The 19,665-nt window shown below is 40.7% G+C and overlaps 1 protein-coding gene across 5 annotated transcripts in view; it reads right to left on the minus strand.

Moving 5' to 3' along the window:
• The window catches only part of UBE2U (ubiquitin conjugating enzyme E2 U), a 63,104-nt gene that overhangs the window by 35,857 nt on the left and 7,582 nt on the right, over window positions 1–19,665 (minus strand). For all 5 annotated transcript variants that reach the window (XR_011532552.1, XM_008539687.2, XM_070592689.1 and 2 more), the window contains exons 4-6: window positions 19,302–19,399; window positions 11,511–11,631; window positions 3,252–3,300 (exon numbers count right to left, since the gene is read on the minus strand). Coding sequence is in view for 4 of the 5 variants with exons in the window: in XM_008539687.2 (XP_008537909.2) it covers window positions 3,252–3,300; window positions 11,511–11,631; window positions 19,302–19,399 (268 nt within the window). In the remaining variant the exon portion in view is untranslated. The remainder of the gene's footprint in view (window positions 1–3,251; window positions 3,301–11,510; window positions 11,632–19,301; window positions 19,400–19,665) is intronic.

Raw genomic sequence — 19,665 nt, forward strand, 5'->3', positions numbered from 1 at the left:
TCCACTAAGAGGAGCCTTGTTTGGGAGCATAGTTAAGTATCCACTATTGCCCTTTTTATATTGGAAAGATAACATCTAGGATCTGGTGGAGGAAGGCAAACAACAGTCTACGCTGAGATTACCGTCTGAAACCAGAAGCCCAAGCACAGCAAATAATAACCAACGCTGAAATAACCCGGTACTGCGACAAGTGCCTCACGTGCATGCAATCATTTAAGCTTCACAGCAACCCCATAAGGTTGGTACTATTATTGTTACTGTTTTGTATGAAGAAACTGAGATGGAAACAAGTTAACTATTTGCCTTAGTCTCACATTTGGTCAATGGAAGAATTGCGATTCCTTCACTGGCTATGCTGGGGTGTGTGTGCGTGTGTGTGTGTATGTGGGTGCATGCGCATGTGTGTGTGTGTGATAAGACCATACGTAATATCGCATAACCCACTCTCTTCACCTACTTTTAATCTTAATAAGTCTGCAGAATCATGTCTGAAAGATACTTTTTGGACATTATATGACTAAACCAAAAGGTATTTAATCAATTCATTTTGTTGGACTTCCTGTTTTCAGCTTTTCATTTTAAGCAGTTCTATGATTGACATTCCTGCAATCTATCTTTATGCACTTCTTCAATTATATCCTTACAGGTAAATCTCTAGAAGTGGAATTGCTGTGTCAAAGGCATGCACTTCTTTTAGAACTTGCCATATGCAACACGAATGTCGCTCTTTTGTGTCTCTCCCTCGAATTTTGCCTCGTGCATGCCCCTTTAAATGATTTAGGCACTCTGCACATGTGTATTTAGTATTCTGATCTTCTCTGTCTCATTCTCCTCTCTTCTTTTGATTATCTAGCAACCAACTTCCTTTCGCCTAACCTGCTTTGGTTTTATATCTCAGCTCCTGATACACTTTGATTGCCCTGGCATTTCTGATTCACTTTTCCCTTTTATTCTGGATGTGAAAACACCTTCCACTGGGTCAGGCGGTGGGAAATACACCCTCTCCTGTCTCCATGCTTCTGAATGTGCTATTCCCTCTGCGTGGAGCACCCTTCTCTTGTCTGCAGGTGAATTCCTACTCTACCTATAGACATCAGCTCAAGCATCACCCCCTCCTGGCAGCTGGCCTTTATATGCTCCCTCCAAGCTTTTGTAAGATAGTTCTCCCTCTGTGCTCCCCCAGCATCTTGATCTTATCTCTGTAATAGCACTCATTATATTGTAGGTATTAATGTAATGCAACAGTTAACAGGCCTGGCCCAATAAATGTTGGGTTGCATTTAACAGAGGTGGAACCGGTGACAGATGACTCGGTGAAAAAGTGACGGCCTCTAAAGGAGGCCTAGAAAAAACAAAAGCTACAGGGGAAGAGGTTTGTGCTCAGTATGACTCATTTTAAAAATGATTCCACCTGACCTTAGCATCCCCTCTTGGCCACCATCCTGATATTTGCCCCTGGCCTTCAAACTACATCCTCTGGTAGAAGATGCTCCCATGTGGTCCTGTGGGACCGACAGTCAGGCACGCTCCCTGCCCCGTCTTCTCTGCAGAGGAGAGCTTCCAATCCTAGAGTATAATCTCGTGAGATCAGAGATCACATATGATCCAGGCGTGTGTCCCCAACCCTGGAGCACCGTGCCTGGCACAGAGCATATGCACAGCGAATGCATTTTAAATAAGTGAATGAGTAGCTGTTCTGCAGAGGCTGCCCCATATCTCATTAAGTGTATCTACAGCCCACATGCAAACATCCCAGATGACAAGCACAAGACTAAGTCACCTTCAATTACTGCACGTCAACTGGACTCCCGTGACTGTATTCTACCCCGTTGACCGGACTTTGCCTGAGTGCTGTTATGTCTTTCAGAGGCAGGATTTCAACTGCCTGTGCACGCCTCTGGAATCCGTTTCCACAGCCAGGTCAGCTCTTTCAGCTGCCGAGGAGTGTGACGTCCCAGCATCTGGTGCTAGACTGACAGTGCTAAGAGCAACCTCTCTCTCTGAATAATTTCTGCAAGACCTCATTGTGGATGCTCTATGTAAAAACTAAAAGCTAGACATAACTGAGCATTATCCCATAACAAATGGACCAGGACGAACATTAGAATTCACAGATATAGAAGAAATTGCAGCCTGCTATGAACTAGGAGTGTAGGGAATCACCGAAATCTAGCCTGTTGCTTCAACTGAGTCTAGAGATCTCTCTAGAGATTTCAGGCTAGCACTAAGAAAGCACCACAAATCAGACCTGATTCTGGCTTCTTTCATCCTTGGTTTGGTTCAAAGGCCCGGTGGAAGCTGGGACTACAGAAGTTCTGGGCTGCTCTTATTGCCTTACTAGTAAATGCTGGCAGTGTATTTTCATGCACTGCAAATAATTATACCACAAATAGAAAGACCTTTTTTATATTCTAGGGACATTCGCATTCCACAGGTGATGAAATGGTGTCTATGCGTTCAACAGCCATTTATTGTAGGTCTATTTTGCGCCAGGATGGTCTCTGCTTCTCTCTACATTGACAAGTATAAGGGGCAGCAACGTCTTCTACTGAATCACAACCCACTGGATTATGCTCACCTTCCTGCAATTTTCGAGTTCTTTCACAAACAGAAGCCTCTTAAATTACCTAATTTTACCCATCTTTTACACAGTGCCAGTCAAGGAAACCTGAGCCGAAGCAAGCAGTATTTCAACACGACTTAATTGACTGTTTTCTACATCCGACTGACTATCAAATTAAGGCTGATGGAGATGCTCGAGACACTAAACGGTGCAGAACCATGTGTGAGGACATCGACCTATAACCTGTTCAGGGACTCAAGGATGAATCGATGCCACATTGTCAGGTTGTCTCTCAAGTTGTACAACGGCTTCAGCCCTAACTCTCACCATTTTCCTCTAGCATCTTATCTTCTAAATTGCTTGGATTTTTGCAATCTAGAATGGTTTGTGCTCATTATGTTGACTACACGTTTTTTCCTTTTCAACCATAAAAAATAAAAATTAAAAGAGTAGGCAAGTTCATAGCTTTACTTTCAATTTTAATTCAACAGTCCAGAAAGAATTCAATAATTATCCACATTCTTCCTGAAAATAATATTTTAGAAAGCCATTGTAAGAGGAAAAGATATCTACTTCCTTTTCTAAGTAAAAAAAATGAAAATTCAATTATGATAGAAAATATAAACAGTTTAAATCAATAGTCCTTTTAGTAAATAAATCAACATAGAATTGTATAAGGAAAACTTACCTGATAAATTTATCTGGGTCTTTATGTAACTCAGGGTTGTCATCTTTCACTGTAAAGAAAAATATGAAAGGATTCTGGTTTACGTGGAAGATTGAATATATGGCTTTATGTGTACTCTTTCCAAAGCTTCAACAAAATGGTAATAAAAGGGGGAAAATAAGGTATAAAACCTCAAGGGGAGCAAAAGAAAGGTGGCGAGAAAATTTTTCAAGACAGAAAGCAGACGTCAAGTGATAACTGTCTTAGCAGGACATAGAAATTTGAAACCTAACTACATCATGAGGGGAGGGTGATAAAAAGCAAGAGGATGTACACTTCCGAACTTGGGGAACAATTCAGGAATTGGAGGTGCCAGACACCTCTGAAGGGTGACAGAGAGAGCACACACGCCTAAGACTTATACCCTCATCCTGCTCAGCCAGACGACCATCACTGCCCAGGCAGCAGGGAGGATGTTTCATCTCTGGAGAAACTGAGTCAGAGAGTCAGGCCTGGCAGACACTAGGCTCAAAGGAGAACCAGAGTACAGTAAGGGACTGACAGCAGGGGAGAAATCAAATAAACCATACTGAATAGATAAGATTCTTACTCTCTCCCGTTTCCACCTCTGAGAGCATAAGCAGCTAGCATCTCTCTCCAGGCTCAAGACTGAAGGATTCATCTCAGGAGAAACAGCCACGCCTGACCAACAGTATGGCCAGGTCCTCACCCAACAACCCTGTAATGAAACAAAACCATCCACTAGTCCAGGCTTTTCAGAGACTGGTTTCCATTCACCATGTGTCCATCAGTGGACACTCAAGGTCACTACACATTTGAGTAAAGCCAGGAACCATGAATGATAACAACCAAAACAAAGAAACAGGGAGAAAAATAGAAAATAGAGCCTACTTTTCTGGATATCTTCCAGAATATAGAACAAACACAAAGAGACAGGTAGTGGATAAAATAGATTTTTAAAAACTAGAAGACCAGATCAGTATATCTCACATCCAGATCTTTGGCTATCTAGAAGAGGAAATGGAGGGGAAAATAATTATAAGAGAGATCACTTAAAAAATTTCCAGAACTAAAGGATTAGAATTTGAGATTTAAACAGCTTATCGAATGCTCTACATGATGAACGGGGAGGGTAAAATCCCAAAAACACTACACCAAGAAACAGTATCAAGAAATTTAAGATCATTGGGAATAAAGAAAAGATTTTAAAAGCTTGCAGAAAGAAAACACAGCACACGTGAAGAATCGGACATCTGAATGAAATCAGATTTCTCAAGAGCAACTCTAGAAACTAGAAGGTACTAGGGTCTTTACAATTCTGAGAGAAAATTATTTCCAAACTGAAATTGAACCAAAGTGTGAACATGTGAGAGTGAAATAAATACATTTTTAGGCCCGCAGAGTCATAAACGCTGTAGCTCTCACGTACGAGGAAGCTCCGAGATGTGCTCCAACCAAATGAAGGCGCAAACCAACCAAGAGGAAGACGGGGCAGGGAGCAGGAGCTCCAGGCCCAGAGGCAGGCGGGAGGCTCACCCGGGTACCACGAGAGAACGCCAGTCCAGACTGAAGGAGGATGGGCGCAGGGGGCCGTGGGAAGCCAGTCTGCAAGGGGAAAGGCCACCGAGGGAGGGCTGGGAGTCCTTCCACAGCTTCGTCAGAAAGCTGAGGGGAAAATTAGATGGCAGATATTACGACGAAAAACCAAAAAAGCAAAACAACAACAACAAAAGAGGGAATGAAAAATCAGGCCATTGGGACAAAAAAAGAAAAATAATCCTTCATGGCTCATCCATGATGAATATTTACTAACTTGTAGTAACGTACCCAAACTATATTGGAGGATGCAGAGAGAAAAATGTGGGTGGAAATGGCAGTATAAAAGCTAAATCATTAAAAAATAAAGCTAAATACTTCTATTTCAGAAGAAGCCTATAAGTAATATCTAAAACTGAAAACCCCAGAAATGTCAGTACAGAATAAACTTAGAAATATAATGGTAAATTCCAGAATAAACAGCTAAATGTACTGCAAACTGTTGCTGCCTTGGTGGGGCGGGGGGTCGGGGGCACACAGCGATGGAAGGTGTGCCTTCAAAGTCTGCTATCTTTCATTAAAAACCAATTTGCATTATTTGTCTTTTAAAGCTATGAACATATATTTCTTTGATGGAAAAGAAATGCTTAACATTTTTAGTTAAAATAAGGAACTTAGAGACGTTGCTAAAAAGTTACTGGACTATGTGGTGCAATGAAACACAAAGAGGAAGAAAGAAGCCTGCAACCCCAGCAGAGAGATCCACACACAGCATCCTGGTGACTCCAGTTTTCCATATCTCATGGCACTCCTGTAACAACACAGGAGTCATCAGCCACAGAACCGGGTCTGGAGGAGGCTGCTGAAGCCCACGGTCTTTAGCGAGCAAGCTGGGCTACCGGACAAAATTTCCTTTTCCCCTGACATCCGGAAGGGGAAAAGGTATTCCTACGCTCAACAGCAACCAGTACTCCCTCTAAAAGGAACAGAAACCCAAACCTGGAACCCTATGGGACGTCACCTGCTTCAACTGTAGAAACAAATTGTTCTATTGCTATGAGGATTTGAAAACAACAACAGTGAACGAATTGGGAGCTTTCACTGGAGAAGAACCAAATGCTTATCACCACCTCTTTCTAACCTCGAGCAGAATGGGATGTATTTGCACAGTTATCAGGTTTTTAGAAAGGATATAATGCAAATTAGTATTATAATCTCCCTAATATTTCTATAATTATTCTCTATTCTTGTATAATGACTCTCATAATATTTGTCAGTTACTATATTATAGTCAGTTTAGATAAGTATCTGAAACTTATTAGAATAATTCTCCTTTAACAAAAGCTACAGGAGTACATCTGGCTAAGGGAAAAAATATTACTTCAGGCTTGGCTACCATTACATGTTTTTACTATTTTCATCTTTTTGTATTTTCTTTCAACCAAAGATTTTTTAAATTATATGAACCCTATGTTTTGAAATATCAAAACAAATATGATAGAAGATAAGCATGATTTGACCCTATAACCACATAGAAATAAAAATTCACTAGGACAAACTGGAAATAAACAAGGACATGTGAGCTCACATGAAATCCCTTTGTAACAAATTAGAATCTAGGAGGCAAAACAGTTGTTATGCATTGTCTCCTTCCAGACCTTTCCTCCGCCTTCCCCCAAGTCTTCATAAATGAACCGAAGTATAACTGGGAAGGTCCTTGTCCAACTCCCGACACCGGGCAAGAAGCTCTTGGACCACAGCCCTGACAAACAGCCATTCCACTCTGCTAAATGAACCTGGTTCTATAGAAGCATCTCTCTAGTGACGGGGGCTGACCACTTGCCAACATGGCCTTGTCCGTTCTTAAGCAGCTTGAATCGTTAGAAAAGCCTTCCTCGTGTCTGGCCACCTGGGGCCTGGGTGGACTTTACCATCAGGGATGCTGCAGGTACATTTCACGGCATTTGCTTCTGGGAAAGATTGGTTAGGCATCCAACTGACTATAGAATTTATTGTCCGAACTGGAACACAGAGTGAGAGAGGGTACCAGAAATAATTACAGCAGGACTGCGCCAGGCAGTCTGGTGTACGTGAGCATCCTAACATAAGCAAGGGAGACGGGGCCACAGGGAGAAGAGGCTGCCAGGATACAGGAAAGTCTTTGAGACCTCCGCCAACTGGGTCTGAGCGCAGAGCTTGGTGCGTTCTTGTCGACGCACCAAGGCAAAGGCCTAGCTGTTCGGGCAAAGTACAGACATCACGGAAAGTTTGGGGAATGAGAGGCATTTGCAAGTCTGCATACCAAGTACCAGATTTAGGCTTAGGATAAAAAAATTAATTCCAGACCACTGATTATGAGGAAGAACTCCATAATATATTCAAGGTATGCTCTGGCACAAGGCAGGGCCAGGCCTGCCTCCTCTGGACTTCAGTGGCTGCCACCCAGCAGGCTGGGAGGCTGTGACTGACTTGTAGCTTCCACATTAGTTCTACTTCAGTTTTTTGGAGCAACCTGGAAGTGATTTCCCTTTTCTAGGGGAAATCCCTTCAAATATTTGCAAACAGCTTTTACAACTGCCTTTTATCTTTTCTTCCATTAGCTAAACATATATAGTTTATTCAGCCACAGGAGACGTGATGCTCCAGAGCGAAGGTGAAGGGTTTCCAGACGCGGGCGCAGCAAACCAGAGCAGGTAAAACCATAGAATGCCCCGTGCTCAGCAGAAGGGCACATGAAGCTCACGATCAAACAGCTCCCCAAGAACTGTGTCACAGAATCAAGTTCTGCTATCAAGTCAGCTCTGTTCCATTCTGTACTTGGAAATTTTAATTCTTTGATCCCAAATGAATGACTTTATGTTCATCTCACTCAACTCAAGAGGCACAGGGAGGTGGGACTGCCCGGGCTGAAGTGCTGGCTCTGCACTGGCTCCCTGTGGCCTCGGGCTAGTCTGTCATCACTGACCCTTGGCTTCCTCGCTGAGGAAGAGGCTGAGGATCAGACGGATGGACATGTGTGAAAGCACTTTGTAAGCTAGGAAGTCAAATCAGGGTCTAAGTTCATGTGTATTTTTTCATTCGTTCACTATATACATTTTTATTCACTCCCTACAGCCAGACACGACTCTGATGGGCACTGAGGCTACAGGTCTAGCCTATAATTAATGCTGACAGAGATGAAATAATCAGCCGCCTCTTGAGCTTCTCATTTATACACTTGACTATCTGCTCCAGCTTTGTGTTATCTAAAAATGTGACAATACTTCCTCCTACGCACTTTCTGAATCTTCTTATTAATATATTAACACATAGGAGAGAAGATCCTTGTAGCATTCTAGCAGAGACCTGTTTCAGGTGTTACTGGTAATCAATCCGCATTGGATGCAGTCTTTCACAGGCATCCACACGGTAGCAAACAACCGTCTAATTTAGAGTGAACGGGTTTCTGCACTTCTTCTTTTCTCCCCAGAGCAGCTGTCCCTGCTGGACCACGATACTCTTTCCCCGTGAAGCCGCAGGAAATCTTTCTCTTTGTGGTCCCTATGCTACCACTCCCAGTCTGGCCGAGATGGCAAACAAGCTGATAGCTGTTCACCGTCTTGGATTTCCACACATGTCACCAACACGAAGAAGATAGTGAAAACCTGCCACAGCACTATGTGCTTTGTTGCTCATTTGCGGGGTGATGTGGCAACTGGAGCAGCTTTTCCGTCTGGTGTGATGGTCAAGTCGGAGAACTGGAAGGAGGGAAGGAGGACGTCTATCTGACGGGAGGACAAAAGAAAGGGCCAACTTCTCTTCAGCTTTCTTCTCATCCTTTCTCTCTGCAGGGCAAACACAAAACCTACTGCCCAGAATAAGTTACTATAGAAAATTCTTTAAAGTCAGTTTTTAAATTTCCATTCACCAGAATATGGACATAGCTTTGATATAGAATATTTCTGTATAATGATGGTACTGTAGGGCTCAATGAAAGTTAAGTGGTAGGTATCATTCATTCATTCCGCAAACATTTACTGAGTAGAGGATGCAGAAGTGGATGCTACTGTATTCTGGTGGGTCAGACATGTGATCACAGTGGAGCAGTGCAACTCCTGTGTGTACAAACAAGCCTCAGAACTGTCACAGAACGTTTGAGGAACTCTGTGAAAATCATGACATGTTTGAAGATATTGAAAAAGATGGCTGATCAACACCACCTGATTTGCGTCAGACCCAGGAGCCCTGTGGAGGAGCACTTGAACTTGGTCAGAATGAGACAGAACTAGCTAATGGACTGGCATGTCCCAGAAGGAGACTGGAAAAAGAGACAATGGATGTCTGAGAGAAAAAGCACACGGGAGGTCAGTTTGGCAGAGTGAGTCTGGACAGCAAGTCCTGCTGACTGGAGAGGTATGACACCAGCTACTATACAAGGCTGCTGGGCATGCTGGAAGGAGGAGGGGCAGACTCCAAACGGAAGAGCTAAGTCAGTAAGGGCCCAAACTCCACTTGTGGCAAACCCTCCTGGGCATAAGTAGTCAATGGCATAGCTCTTCTAACTGCAGAGAGGGGACGGGGCAATGGAGGGATGGAGTTGAGTCATATAGAGGTCACTGGCAGGATGAGAGCAAACCAACAGCATCCGAAAAACACTGGTCAATAGAGCAGAAAGACTGAAGAGCCTCAGGTGCCATTCCCACCTGGACTCTTAGAAGGAATATCTGGGGGGACTCTCTAGAAAAAAAATGCTGAACATTTTCCTAATCAAGAGGAGAGGAGTCCCAGATCAGTAAGATCTGAGGTGCTGCAGGTGAAGTAAGAGAAAAATCCATTATAGCTCAAAGAGGTAAAATTAAATATCATATTTCATTGTTCACAGAAATAGAACAAAGTATCCTAAAATTCACATAGGGCAACAAAAGACTCTGAACAGCTAAAGCAATCCTGAGAAAAAAGAACAAAGCTGGAGGCATCACAATCTCAGACCTCAAGATATGCTACAGAGCTATAGTAACCAAAACAGCATGGTACTGGCACAAAAACAGACACACAGATCAATGGAAAGAACCGAAAGCCCAGAATTAAAACTACAACTCTATGGTCAGCTAAGCTTCAACAAAGGATCCAACAACGTACAATGGAGAAAGGAAAGTCTCTTCAATAAATGGTGTTGGGAAAACTGGACAGCCACATGCAAAAGAATGAAAGTAGACCAGTATCTTTCACCATACACAAAAATTAACTCAAAACGGATCACAGACTTGAAGGTAAGACCTGAAACCATAAAACTTCTAGAAGAAAATAGAGGTAGTACATATTTGGACATCAGTCTTAGAAGCATATTTTTGAATACCATGCCTACTCGGGCAAGGGAGACAAAAGAAAAAATAAATAAATGGGACTTCATCAGACTAAAGAGCTTCTGCAAGGCAAAGGAAAGCAGGATCAAAACAAAAAGACAACCCACTAACTGGGAGAAAATATTTGCAAATCATATATCTGAGATGGGGTTAATCTCCATAATATATAAAGAACTCACACAACTGAACAACAACAACAAAAAACAACCCAGTCAAAAAATGGGCAGACTATATGAACAGACATTTCTCCAAAGAAGATATACAGATGGCCAATAGGCACATGAAAAGATGTTCAACATCACTGATCATCAGGGACATACAAATCAAAACTACACTAAGAAATCACCTTACACCTGTTAGAATGGCTATAATCACCAAGACAAAACATAACAAATGTTGGAGAGGATGTGGAGAAAACGGAACCCTCATATACTGTTGGTGGGAGTGCAAACTGATGCAGCCACTACGGAAAACGGTATGGAGATTTCTCAAAAAGTTAAAAATAGAAATACCATATGACCCAGCTATCCCACTACTGGGTATTTATCCAAATAACTTGAAATCAACAACAAAGAGATTTATGCACCCCTATGTTCATTGCAGCATTATTCACAATAGCCAAGAAGTGGAAGCAACCCAAATGCCCATTGACTGATGATTGGCTAAAGAAGATGTGGTGCTATATATATATATATATATATATATATATATATATATATATACATACAATGGAATACTACTCAGCCATAAGAAAAGGCAAAATTGTCCCATTTGCAACAACATGGATGGACCTTTAGGGTATTAGGTTAAGCGAAATAAGCTAGACTGAGAAAGACAAACACTGTATGATTTCACTCATATGTGGAAGATAAACAAACACAAGGACAAAGAGAGCAGTTCAGCGGTTATGGGGGGAAGCTGGTTGGGGGGTGAGCACAAAGGGTGAAGGGGCTCACTTATACGGTGACTGACAAATAATAATGTACAACTGAAATTTCACAATGTTGTAAACTATTATGACCTCAATGAAAAAAACCCCTAAAATATATAATGGAAAAAACCCACAAAAAACCACGATGGATTTTGAAAAAAATATATATATCTCGCATCTTTATGATAAGTAGACTAGTTTCAATTGGCACCGTCTATCCACATAACCACAATATTCAAAGATACTAAGCTTTTGATCTTTGATAACCTTTAAAAAAGGGTCACACTGACTGGTTCTGGAAAGAGGCAGACAGGAGAGATCTTAGCACAATTCCACTGCTGAAACGGATACAGAAAACATTCCCTTATAGAAGGGGATTTGCTAGATTACTCATTTGCTATAAATGTTTAATCAATAACTGGCAAATAACAATCAATAGGCACTTCTTACATTGTACTGGCTGGCCGAAAAGTCTTAGAACTATCAGGCTGTACATATGTTCATTTTTAATCAGAATTTGGGCCGCTTCCAAATTCACTGGGTTTTCTAGCACTGGGTTAGAGAGCATGACCTGAAGGAAAACAAACGGAACACACAGTTTTTAAAGTAAACTTTTTTCTTGGAGCAAAAAGACAGATCAATACATACAACATTCAAGAGGCATTAATTAAATGCCTACAATATCTGCCTGGAGATGGATCCAGAGGCGCATTGGGCATGGTCCCTGCTCTCAAGACTCTTCATCTAATTTTTACTGTTCGTTCATGAGCCAAACATAAGGATCAAAACAAGCTACAAATTCCTTCTTGTAACTTACTTCTTCCTATCCCATAAATTTAAATTGAATGTATGTGTAAAGGAACTAAACATTCAGAAACAGTTCCATTAAAAAATAAAACCTTACATTTTTAACATAAGATCATATTTAGGTCACGGATAAACAAACACATGTATTAACACACATCTGTACAATTTAACATCCCTCCAGATCATCGAATGATTAATTTGGTATCTGTAGTAATATTCTATTGCTGCTGTAACAAATTACCACACATTTAGCAGCTTAAAACAACACAGATTTGTTCTCTCACATTTGCACATGTGGGAAGTCTGGGGTGGTTGGGCTGTTTTCTCTTCCTGATTTAACAAGACTGAAATCAAGGTGTTGGCCGGCTGGGCTCTTATCAGAGGCTCTGGGAGAATCTGCTCCCCAGATCATTGAGGTTGTTTGTGAGCTGAATTTAGTCCCTTGCAATCGTAGGACTGAGGTCCTGCTTCTTTGCTAGCTGTTACCTGGGGGCTCCCCTCAGCTCCAAGAGGTCTCTTGTGGGTCTTTACACTTGGACTCATACATCCCAGAGGCAGTAAAGGTGTGAAAAATCCTCTCAGGTTTGGAATCTCTCTGATGCCCGCACCTGTCACCTCTCTCCTCCTCCTTCCACCGTATTTCTCTGAGTGGCCTGCTGCCTCCCTCTTTTATTAGTAAGGGCTCGTGTGGTTCCTTTGGGCCCTACCCTGCTGCATAATTTAGGAGAACCTACCTATTTTAAGGTCAGCTGATTACTAACCATAATTCACTCACAAAGTCCCTTCAGAGCAGTACCTAGATTAGTGTTTGATGGATTAAACAGAGGAGTTACTGGGGGGACATCTTTAAAATTCTGCATACCACAGCATCTATGAATCTGAACAAAAGAGGTGACCAGTAGTAACCAAAACTTCTTAGTGCTGCTGGACCATGATCTTGTTTATCTGTACCTCACAATTAATATTAGCCCAAATTGAAAATATTTATTCAATAATTCAATATTTTGAATATTATAACATGCAAGCTATATAATAAAATATAGCTAAAATAATAACTACCAGAATACTTACGTGTAGATGCAGGTCAAAGTGGATAATTGTGGTTTAAGAGTCATGGAAATGATGGCAATCTTTCACTACTGAAAGCAATAATCTGACATCTGATATTTCAAAAGCAACAAGAATTTTCCGCTGTTATTTGAGTTTTCCTGTTTGGAAAACCCATTTGAGCTATATTTCCAAGAATATTACAATTGCTTAAATAAGGATTCAGTGTGGATTGCATTATACCCTTCAAAGTGGGTGGGAAGCAGATGAAACTCATCTTTAAGAGCGAGTTCTGGTCTTTGGCTAGAGAGAGAATCTTTCTCAGAGATGCACAGCTGGTAAAGTTTATTCAATAGTCTTCGTATTGACACTGTGTCTGCGACCTTTTCATATAATGTGTACACAAGCTACTGACTGTACTTAATGATTTTTAAGAACTGGAATATGAGGAATATATTAAAATGTATAAATCAGTCACCCTGCTAAAATAGTAAAAAGTCCAGATTTTAAATTAGCCATATGATTGTATGAAATAATATAAGAGGATCTCCAGAGGATAAGTACAAAAATTTGAAGCATCAGTAAACTAGAACAGTAGGTATATTTTATAACATCTAGTTAGTTAAAGCCCATGATTTGTAATTCATTCTACGGGTGGGTGCTGATATTTACTTTTGCATTCTACATGGAAGTGAAAGTGTTTGAATAAGTTAAGATTGTAAAAATTTTAGGAGGAGACGATTAGTATATTTAGACTTTAAAATATTTTAAACACCATTTCAAGTACCACTCCCTTGAATGACAATGTGATAATTATAAATGTGTCTCATTTGTTAGTCAAAAGGAAGTAGTCAGAAATTATGGTCTATACTTGTACTGTCTATTACAGAAGGTTTTAGCCAAAAGTGGCAATTTAAATTAACTAAAATTAAATAAAATGGGAGAGTGACATCAGCATCACAGTGGAGTGAGCTCTTCCCTTAGTCTCTCCCCCCTAACATACAATGAAAAAGACATTCATAAACTGACAGAAGACATTCACACAACACAACAGACGTCTGAGAGTCCCCCGCAGCCATACTTCTGAAGTTGGAGGTGCTGGATCCCCCAGGAGGCAGTGGAAAGAGGTAAGGGGATCTCCCCTCCCTCCTGAACGGCAGTGATCTAGAATGCGGGACCTTGTGCTGTGGCCGGCACATGACTCTGAGACAAGAGGGGGGAAAGGGCAGCTCTCTGCAGGAATGCCTTCAATCAAGGAATTGCCTCCCAGCCTGTGGGAATGCTCCACATGGAGGAGGCTAAGTAACTGCAGGGCTGCCTTCACCAAGTCGAGCAGCCCAGGAGGGCAGACAGCGAGTGCAGAGTGGGAGCCCCCGCCAGGAGTGTGCACGTGAAAGAAAGCACCCCTTGCCCCACCTGGTGCACCAGCTCGGCTGGTAGGCCAGAGCAAGAGACCCCCACCAGAGCACCAGCACATACATGTGTAAAGTAATGGCAGCCAGTGGGAAAACACAGATGGGTCCTGTTGGCATAGCTTCCAATGGACAGGCACAATTGCCAAAGATTGTGGTAGGCTCAGAATAAACAGCTCCTGCCCCCCACAACCCCCAATGGCAGCAGGTGAAATCTCTGACCAGATACTACAACTATGCAATGGCACAGGTCCACCCCATCAAATAGCGTGAAGAGGTATATTAACGCTCCAGAGAAGAAGGAAAATGACAAGTACCCAGAAATCAATCCTGAAGTCACAGAAATTTACAATCTAAATGACAGAGAATTCAAAATAGTTAAAATAAAGAAACTCAACGAGTTACAAGAAAACTCAGAAATACAGTTCAATGGAAGCATGAATAAAATTAATAAACACAGGGAATTCTTCACAAAAGAGATTGAAATTTAAAAAAATCAGAAATGTAGGAGATAAAAAATACAATGAATGAAATATAGAAAAATCTGGAATCCTTAAATAGCACAGCTGATATTATGGAGGACAGATTTAGTAATTCAGAGGACAGAAATACAGAAAAGCTTCAGATGGAGGAGGAGAGAGAAATAAGACTAAAAAGAAATGAAGATATATCCAACTCAATTAGGAAATGCAACATAAGGATTGCAGGTATTCCAGAGGGAGAATAGAGGGAAGACAGGAACAGAAAGCTTGTTCAAAGAAACAATAGCTGAGAACATCCCAAACCTGAAGAAGGAGCTGGAATTACATGTAAAAGAAGCTAATAAAACTCCTAATTACATCAATGTAAAAAGATCTTCTCCAAGGCATATATTAGTAAAAGTGGCAAAAGTCAATGACAAAGAAAAAATATGAAGGGCAGCAAGGCAGAAGAAAATAACCTACAAAGGAACCCCTATCAGGCTTTCAGCAGATTTCTCAGTAGAAAGCTTACCGGCTAGGAGAGAGTGGAATGATATATTCAAAATTCTGAAAGACAAAAAATTCCAGCCAAGAATACTCTATCCAGTGAAACGATCCTTTAGATACGATGGAGAAATAAAAACTTTCCCAGATAAACACAAGCTGAGGAAGTTCATCAGCACAAGACACCCCCTAAAAGAAATTATCAAGAAGTTCCACATACCTGCAAAAAAAAAAAAAAAAGAAAAGAAAGGATTTACAAAGACTTGAGCAAGGAGATAAATAGGGAGACAAAATCAGAAAATTGCAGCTCTCTATGAGAACAAGTTAGCAAACACTTTATTATAATATTAAAGATAAAGGGAAGGAAAACCTCAATAATAACTATAATCACTTCATTTCAGCCACAGACTCACAACACAAAACGGCTAAGTTGTGACAACAATAACTCAGACAGGGAAGAGCAAAGGGATGGAACCTGCTTAGACTAAGGAAATAAGAGGCTATCAGAAAATGGATTATCTCATCTGTGAGATCTTTTACACAAACCTCACAATAACTACCAAACAAAAAATCAGAACAGAGACATAAATGATAAAGAGAAAACTGAGAAAACCATCATAGAAACTGACCAAACTGAAATGGCAATCAGAAACACATGGGAAGAGAAACAAGGGAAATATAGAACTGGAAAACAAGAGATAAAATGGCAGCATTAATCCCTCATATATCAATAATCACTCTAAATGTAAATCGACTGAATTCTCCAATCAAAAGACACAGAGTGGCTGGATGGATTAAAAAACAAGACTCATCAATATGCTGCCTCCAGGAAATACGCCTCAGCTCTAAAACCAACACAGGCTCAGAGCGAACGGATGGAAGACAATACGTGAAGCTAATGGCAAACAAAAGAAAGCAGGTGTTGCCATACTTATATCAGACAGAGTAGACTTCAAGACAAGACGGGTAAAGAGAGACAAAGAAGATCAGTATATAATGATAAAAGGGACACTCCACCAAGAAGACATTTCTAAATATATATGCACCTAACACAGGAGCATGAAAGTACATAAAGCAACCATTAACAGACCTAAAAGGAGAAATTGACAGCAACACAGTAATAGCAGGGGACCTCAACACACCACTCACATCAACAGATAGATCACTCAACAGAAAGTAAACAAGGAAATAGTGGGATTAAATGAAAAACTAGACCAGATGGACTTAATAGATATATACAGAACACTTCATCCAAAAACAGCAGAATACCCATTCTTCTCAAGTGCACATGGAACATTCTCAAAGATAGACCATATGTTGGGAAACAAGGCAAGCCTCAGTAAATTTAAGAAGATTGAAATCATATCAAGCATCTTTTCTAACCATAATGGAATGAAACTAGAAATCAACTACAAGAAAAAAGCTGGGAAAGCGACCAATATGTGGAGACTAAACAGCATGCTACTGAACAACCAATGGATCAGTGAAGAAATTAAAGGACAAATCAAAAAATATCTGGAGACAAAAGAAAATGAAAACACACCATACCAACTCATACGGAATGCAGCAAAAGCAGTCCTAAGATGGAAATTCATAGCAATACAGGCTCACCTTAACAAACAAGAAAAATCTCAAATAAGCAATCTTAAAGTATACCTAACAGAACTAGAAAAAGAAGAACAAAGCCCAAAGTCAGCAGAAGACGGGAAACAATAAAAATTATGGCAGAAATAAATGAAATAGAAACCAAAAAAACAGTATAAAGGATTCATGAAACTAAGAGCTGGTTCTTTGAGAAGATAAGCAAAAGTGACAAACCCTTAGTCAGACTCACAAAGGAAAAAAGAGAGAAGGCTCAAGTAAATAAAATTAGAAATGAAAGAGGAGAAACTACAACGGATACCACAGAAATACAAAGAGTTTTAAGAGAATACTATGAAAAACTATATGCTAACAAATTGGACAATTTAGAAGAAACAGATAAATTTTAGACTGATAAGCCAGACAAAGACAAACACTGCATGATTTCACTCATATGTGGAGGATAAGCAAACACACGTACAAAGAGAACAGATTAGTGGTTACCAGCGGAGAAGGGGGTTGGGGAGTGGGCATAAGGAGTAAAGGGGCACATTTATATAGGGACTGACAAATAATAATGTACAACTGAAATTTCACAATTTTATAAACTAGCATGACCTCAAGAAAAGAAAATTAAATTAAAGAACTAAATACAATGAAAAACTCAGTTCCTCAGTTACACTAGCCACATTTCAAGTGCTCAGTAGCCGCAGGTGACTGGTGGCGGCCATATTGGATAGCTTTTATTGACTTCTTTTCTTGGACCACCTGTGGGTCTAAGTACTTTCCATCTATTACTTCATTTAATCCTCGCAAGTGCCGTGAGGTAGCTACTAACAGCCCCATCTTACTAAGGAAGGAATTGAGGCATTGAGAAGAGAAGAAAGTTGTCCAACAGCACAAAGGTGTTAAGTGGCAGAATCAGGCTGTGAAGCCAAGCAAACTGATCTCAGAGCTCCAGATTGACCTCCTATTACATGGTTCTGCATTTCACTCTGGCTTGCCCTCACTCACGACATTTTGGGAACTTTCAGTTTCTCCCTTCTTAAGGCAGATCCTACTTTAGGTGCATGAGGTAGGAACGTGACTCGGTTTAGAGGAACCCAAAGAGCCACTCGGATATCTGCATACCAGGTGCCCTCACCGCCTTCAAGTCTCTGCTCAAACGTCACTCCCAGCACAGGGCCTGGCACAGGTACATGCTTGATACGTATTTGCAGAATGAATGAATGAATGAATGAATTGAACATTGAATCCTTTCAAAAGATTAAATTTCTCTCAGTATACTAAGGTGACTAGATAGAAAATTAAGCATTGTTTTATTCTATTTTAAAAATAAGAAATGGAATTTGCGTTACAATTCTATTACTGAGAAAATGCAATTAAGCCAGAAGGCTTTATTCTCCAAGTATTCCAGATAATCAAAATTTAATAGTTTATCTCTGGACATTATTAATGATGAGTGGGTTCTTGTAGAAAATTGCTGAGCTGCATCTAAGTGATCAAAGCAAGTGCCACTGAAATCATTTACTTCAGCATCAGATAAGAAAGAAGGCTCTTTGGGGCTGGTCCCATGGCCGAGTGGTTAAGCTGGCATGTTCCACTTCGGCGGCCCAGGGTTTCGCTGGTTTGGATGAGGACATGGCACCGCTCATCAGGCCATGCTGAGTCAGCGTCCCACACAGCAGAACCAGAGGCACTCACAACCAGAGTATACAACTATGTATGGGGGTCTTTGGGGAGACAAAGAAGAAGAAAAGGAAAAAAAGGATTGGCAACAGATGTTAGCTCAGGTGCCAATCTTAAAAAAAAAAAAAGAAAGAGGGCTCTTTGAGGGTGAGGAATAACCCAACACTGAGGCGGGCTCCTAAGGACCACGGAGCGGGAGGTAAAGGGGACATTCTCGGAACAGGTATCCGTCTGAGGGGAGAAGAAAATCCCAGGTTTGACCATTCACTGGGTTTGATATGGAGGCTTATAAAAGAACAAGCAGCTGGCATCATCAGAACAAAGGACAAAGCCGAACATTTTAAGTTGTAGTCACTGCGTCCCCTTTCTGAGGAAGGTAAGGCTCCTGATGAGGAAAGATGGGAGAGGACTGCTCAGTATTATGAAGGGAAGTCAGGAGCCAAGAGGAAACTTAAGACTCTGTTTCTAAAGCTGAAACCATCCAAACAGTTCCCTTCTTCTTTTATAAAATACGTATTCTGTGGTTGTGAAGGGCCTTAACTATTAATTTCACTTTAAAAATAATAGTCTTTATAATTCGACATCCATTTTATAGACTTGATGCAGAAATGCTATTGATTTAAATAAACTTTTTCAAATCCTTTAAACATTTAAAAAAGCAGTGTACATTTTAGTCCTATATTTGAATAATTGGGGTAACTAAAATGATTAAAGAGAGCATTATATTAATCTGTTCTTACCTGGAGGGTAAGTAGGATGCTGCTCAATGTATAGCTTGTACTCCACTTATCAGGATTGTCCAAAAAGTCTATACAGGGCCGGCCAGTATATAGGTCTACTGCATTAAAATAATACATTAACATTGATACACATAATACAACTATCATTTAAAACTTATAAACATCAAAATATCATAGGCAAAATTAGAAAACAAACAACAAAGCAGGAAAATTATTTGCAGAGGATATGCCAGACAGTTAATACAGGGCAGCCGTAAAGAGTATGGACTTTGGTGTCAGACACACACAGATTTGAACATTGGCTCCCCTACTTATCAGCTATGTGATGCTAAGCAATTAACTTTACCTCTTCAGGTCTCACTTT

The sequence above is a fragment of the Equus przewalskii genome, chromosome 24 (assembly GCF_037783145.1).
Source record: "Equus przewalskii isolate Varuska chromosome 24, EquPr2, whole genome shotgun sequence".
NCBI classification, from domain to species: Eukaryota; Metazoa; Chordata; class Mammalia; order Perissodactyla; family Equidae; genus Equus; species Equus przewalskii.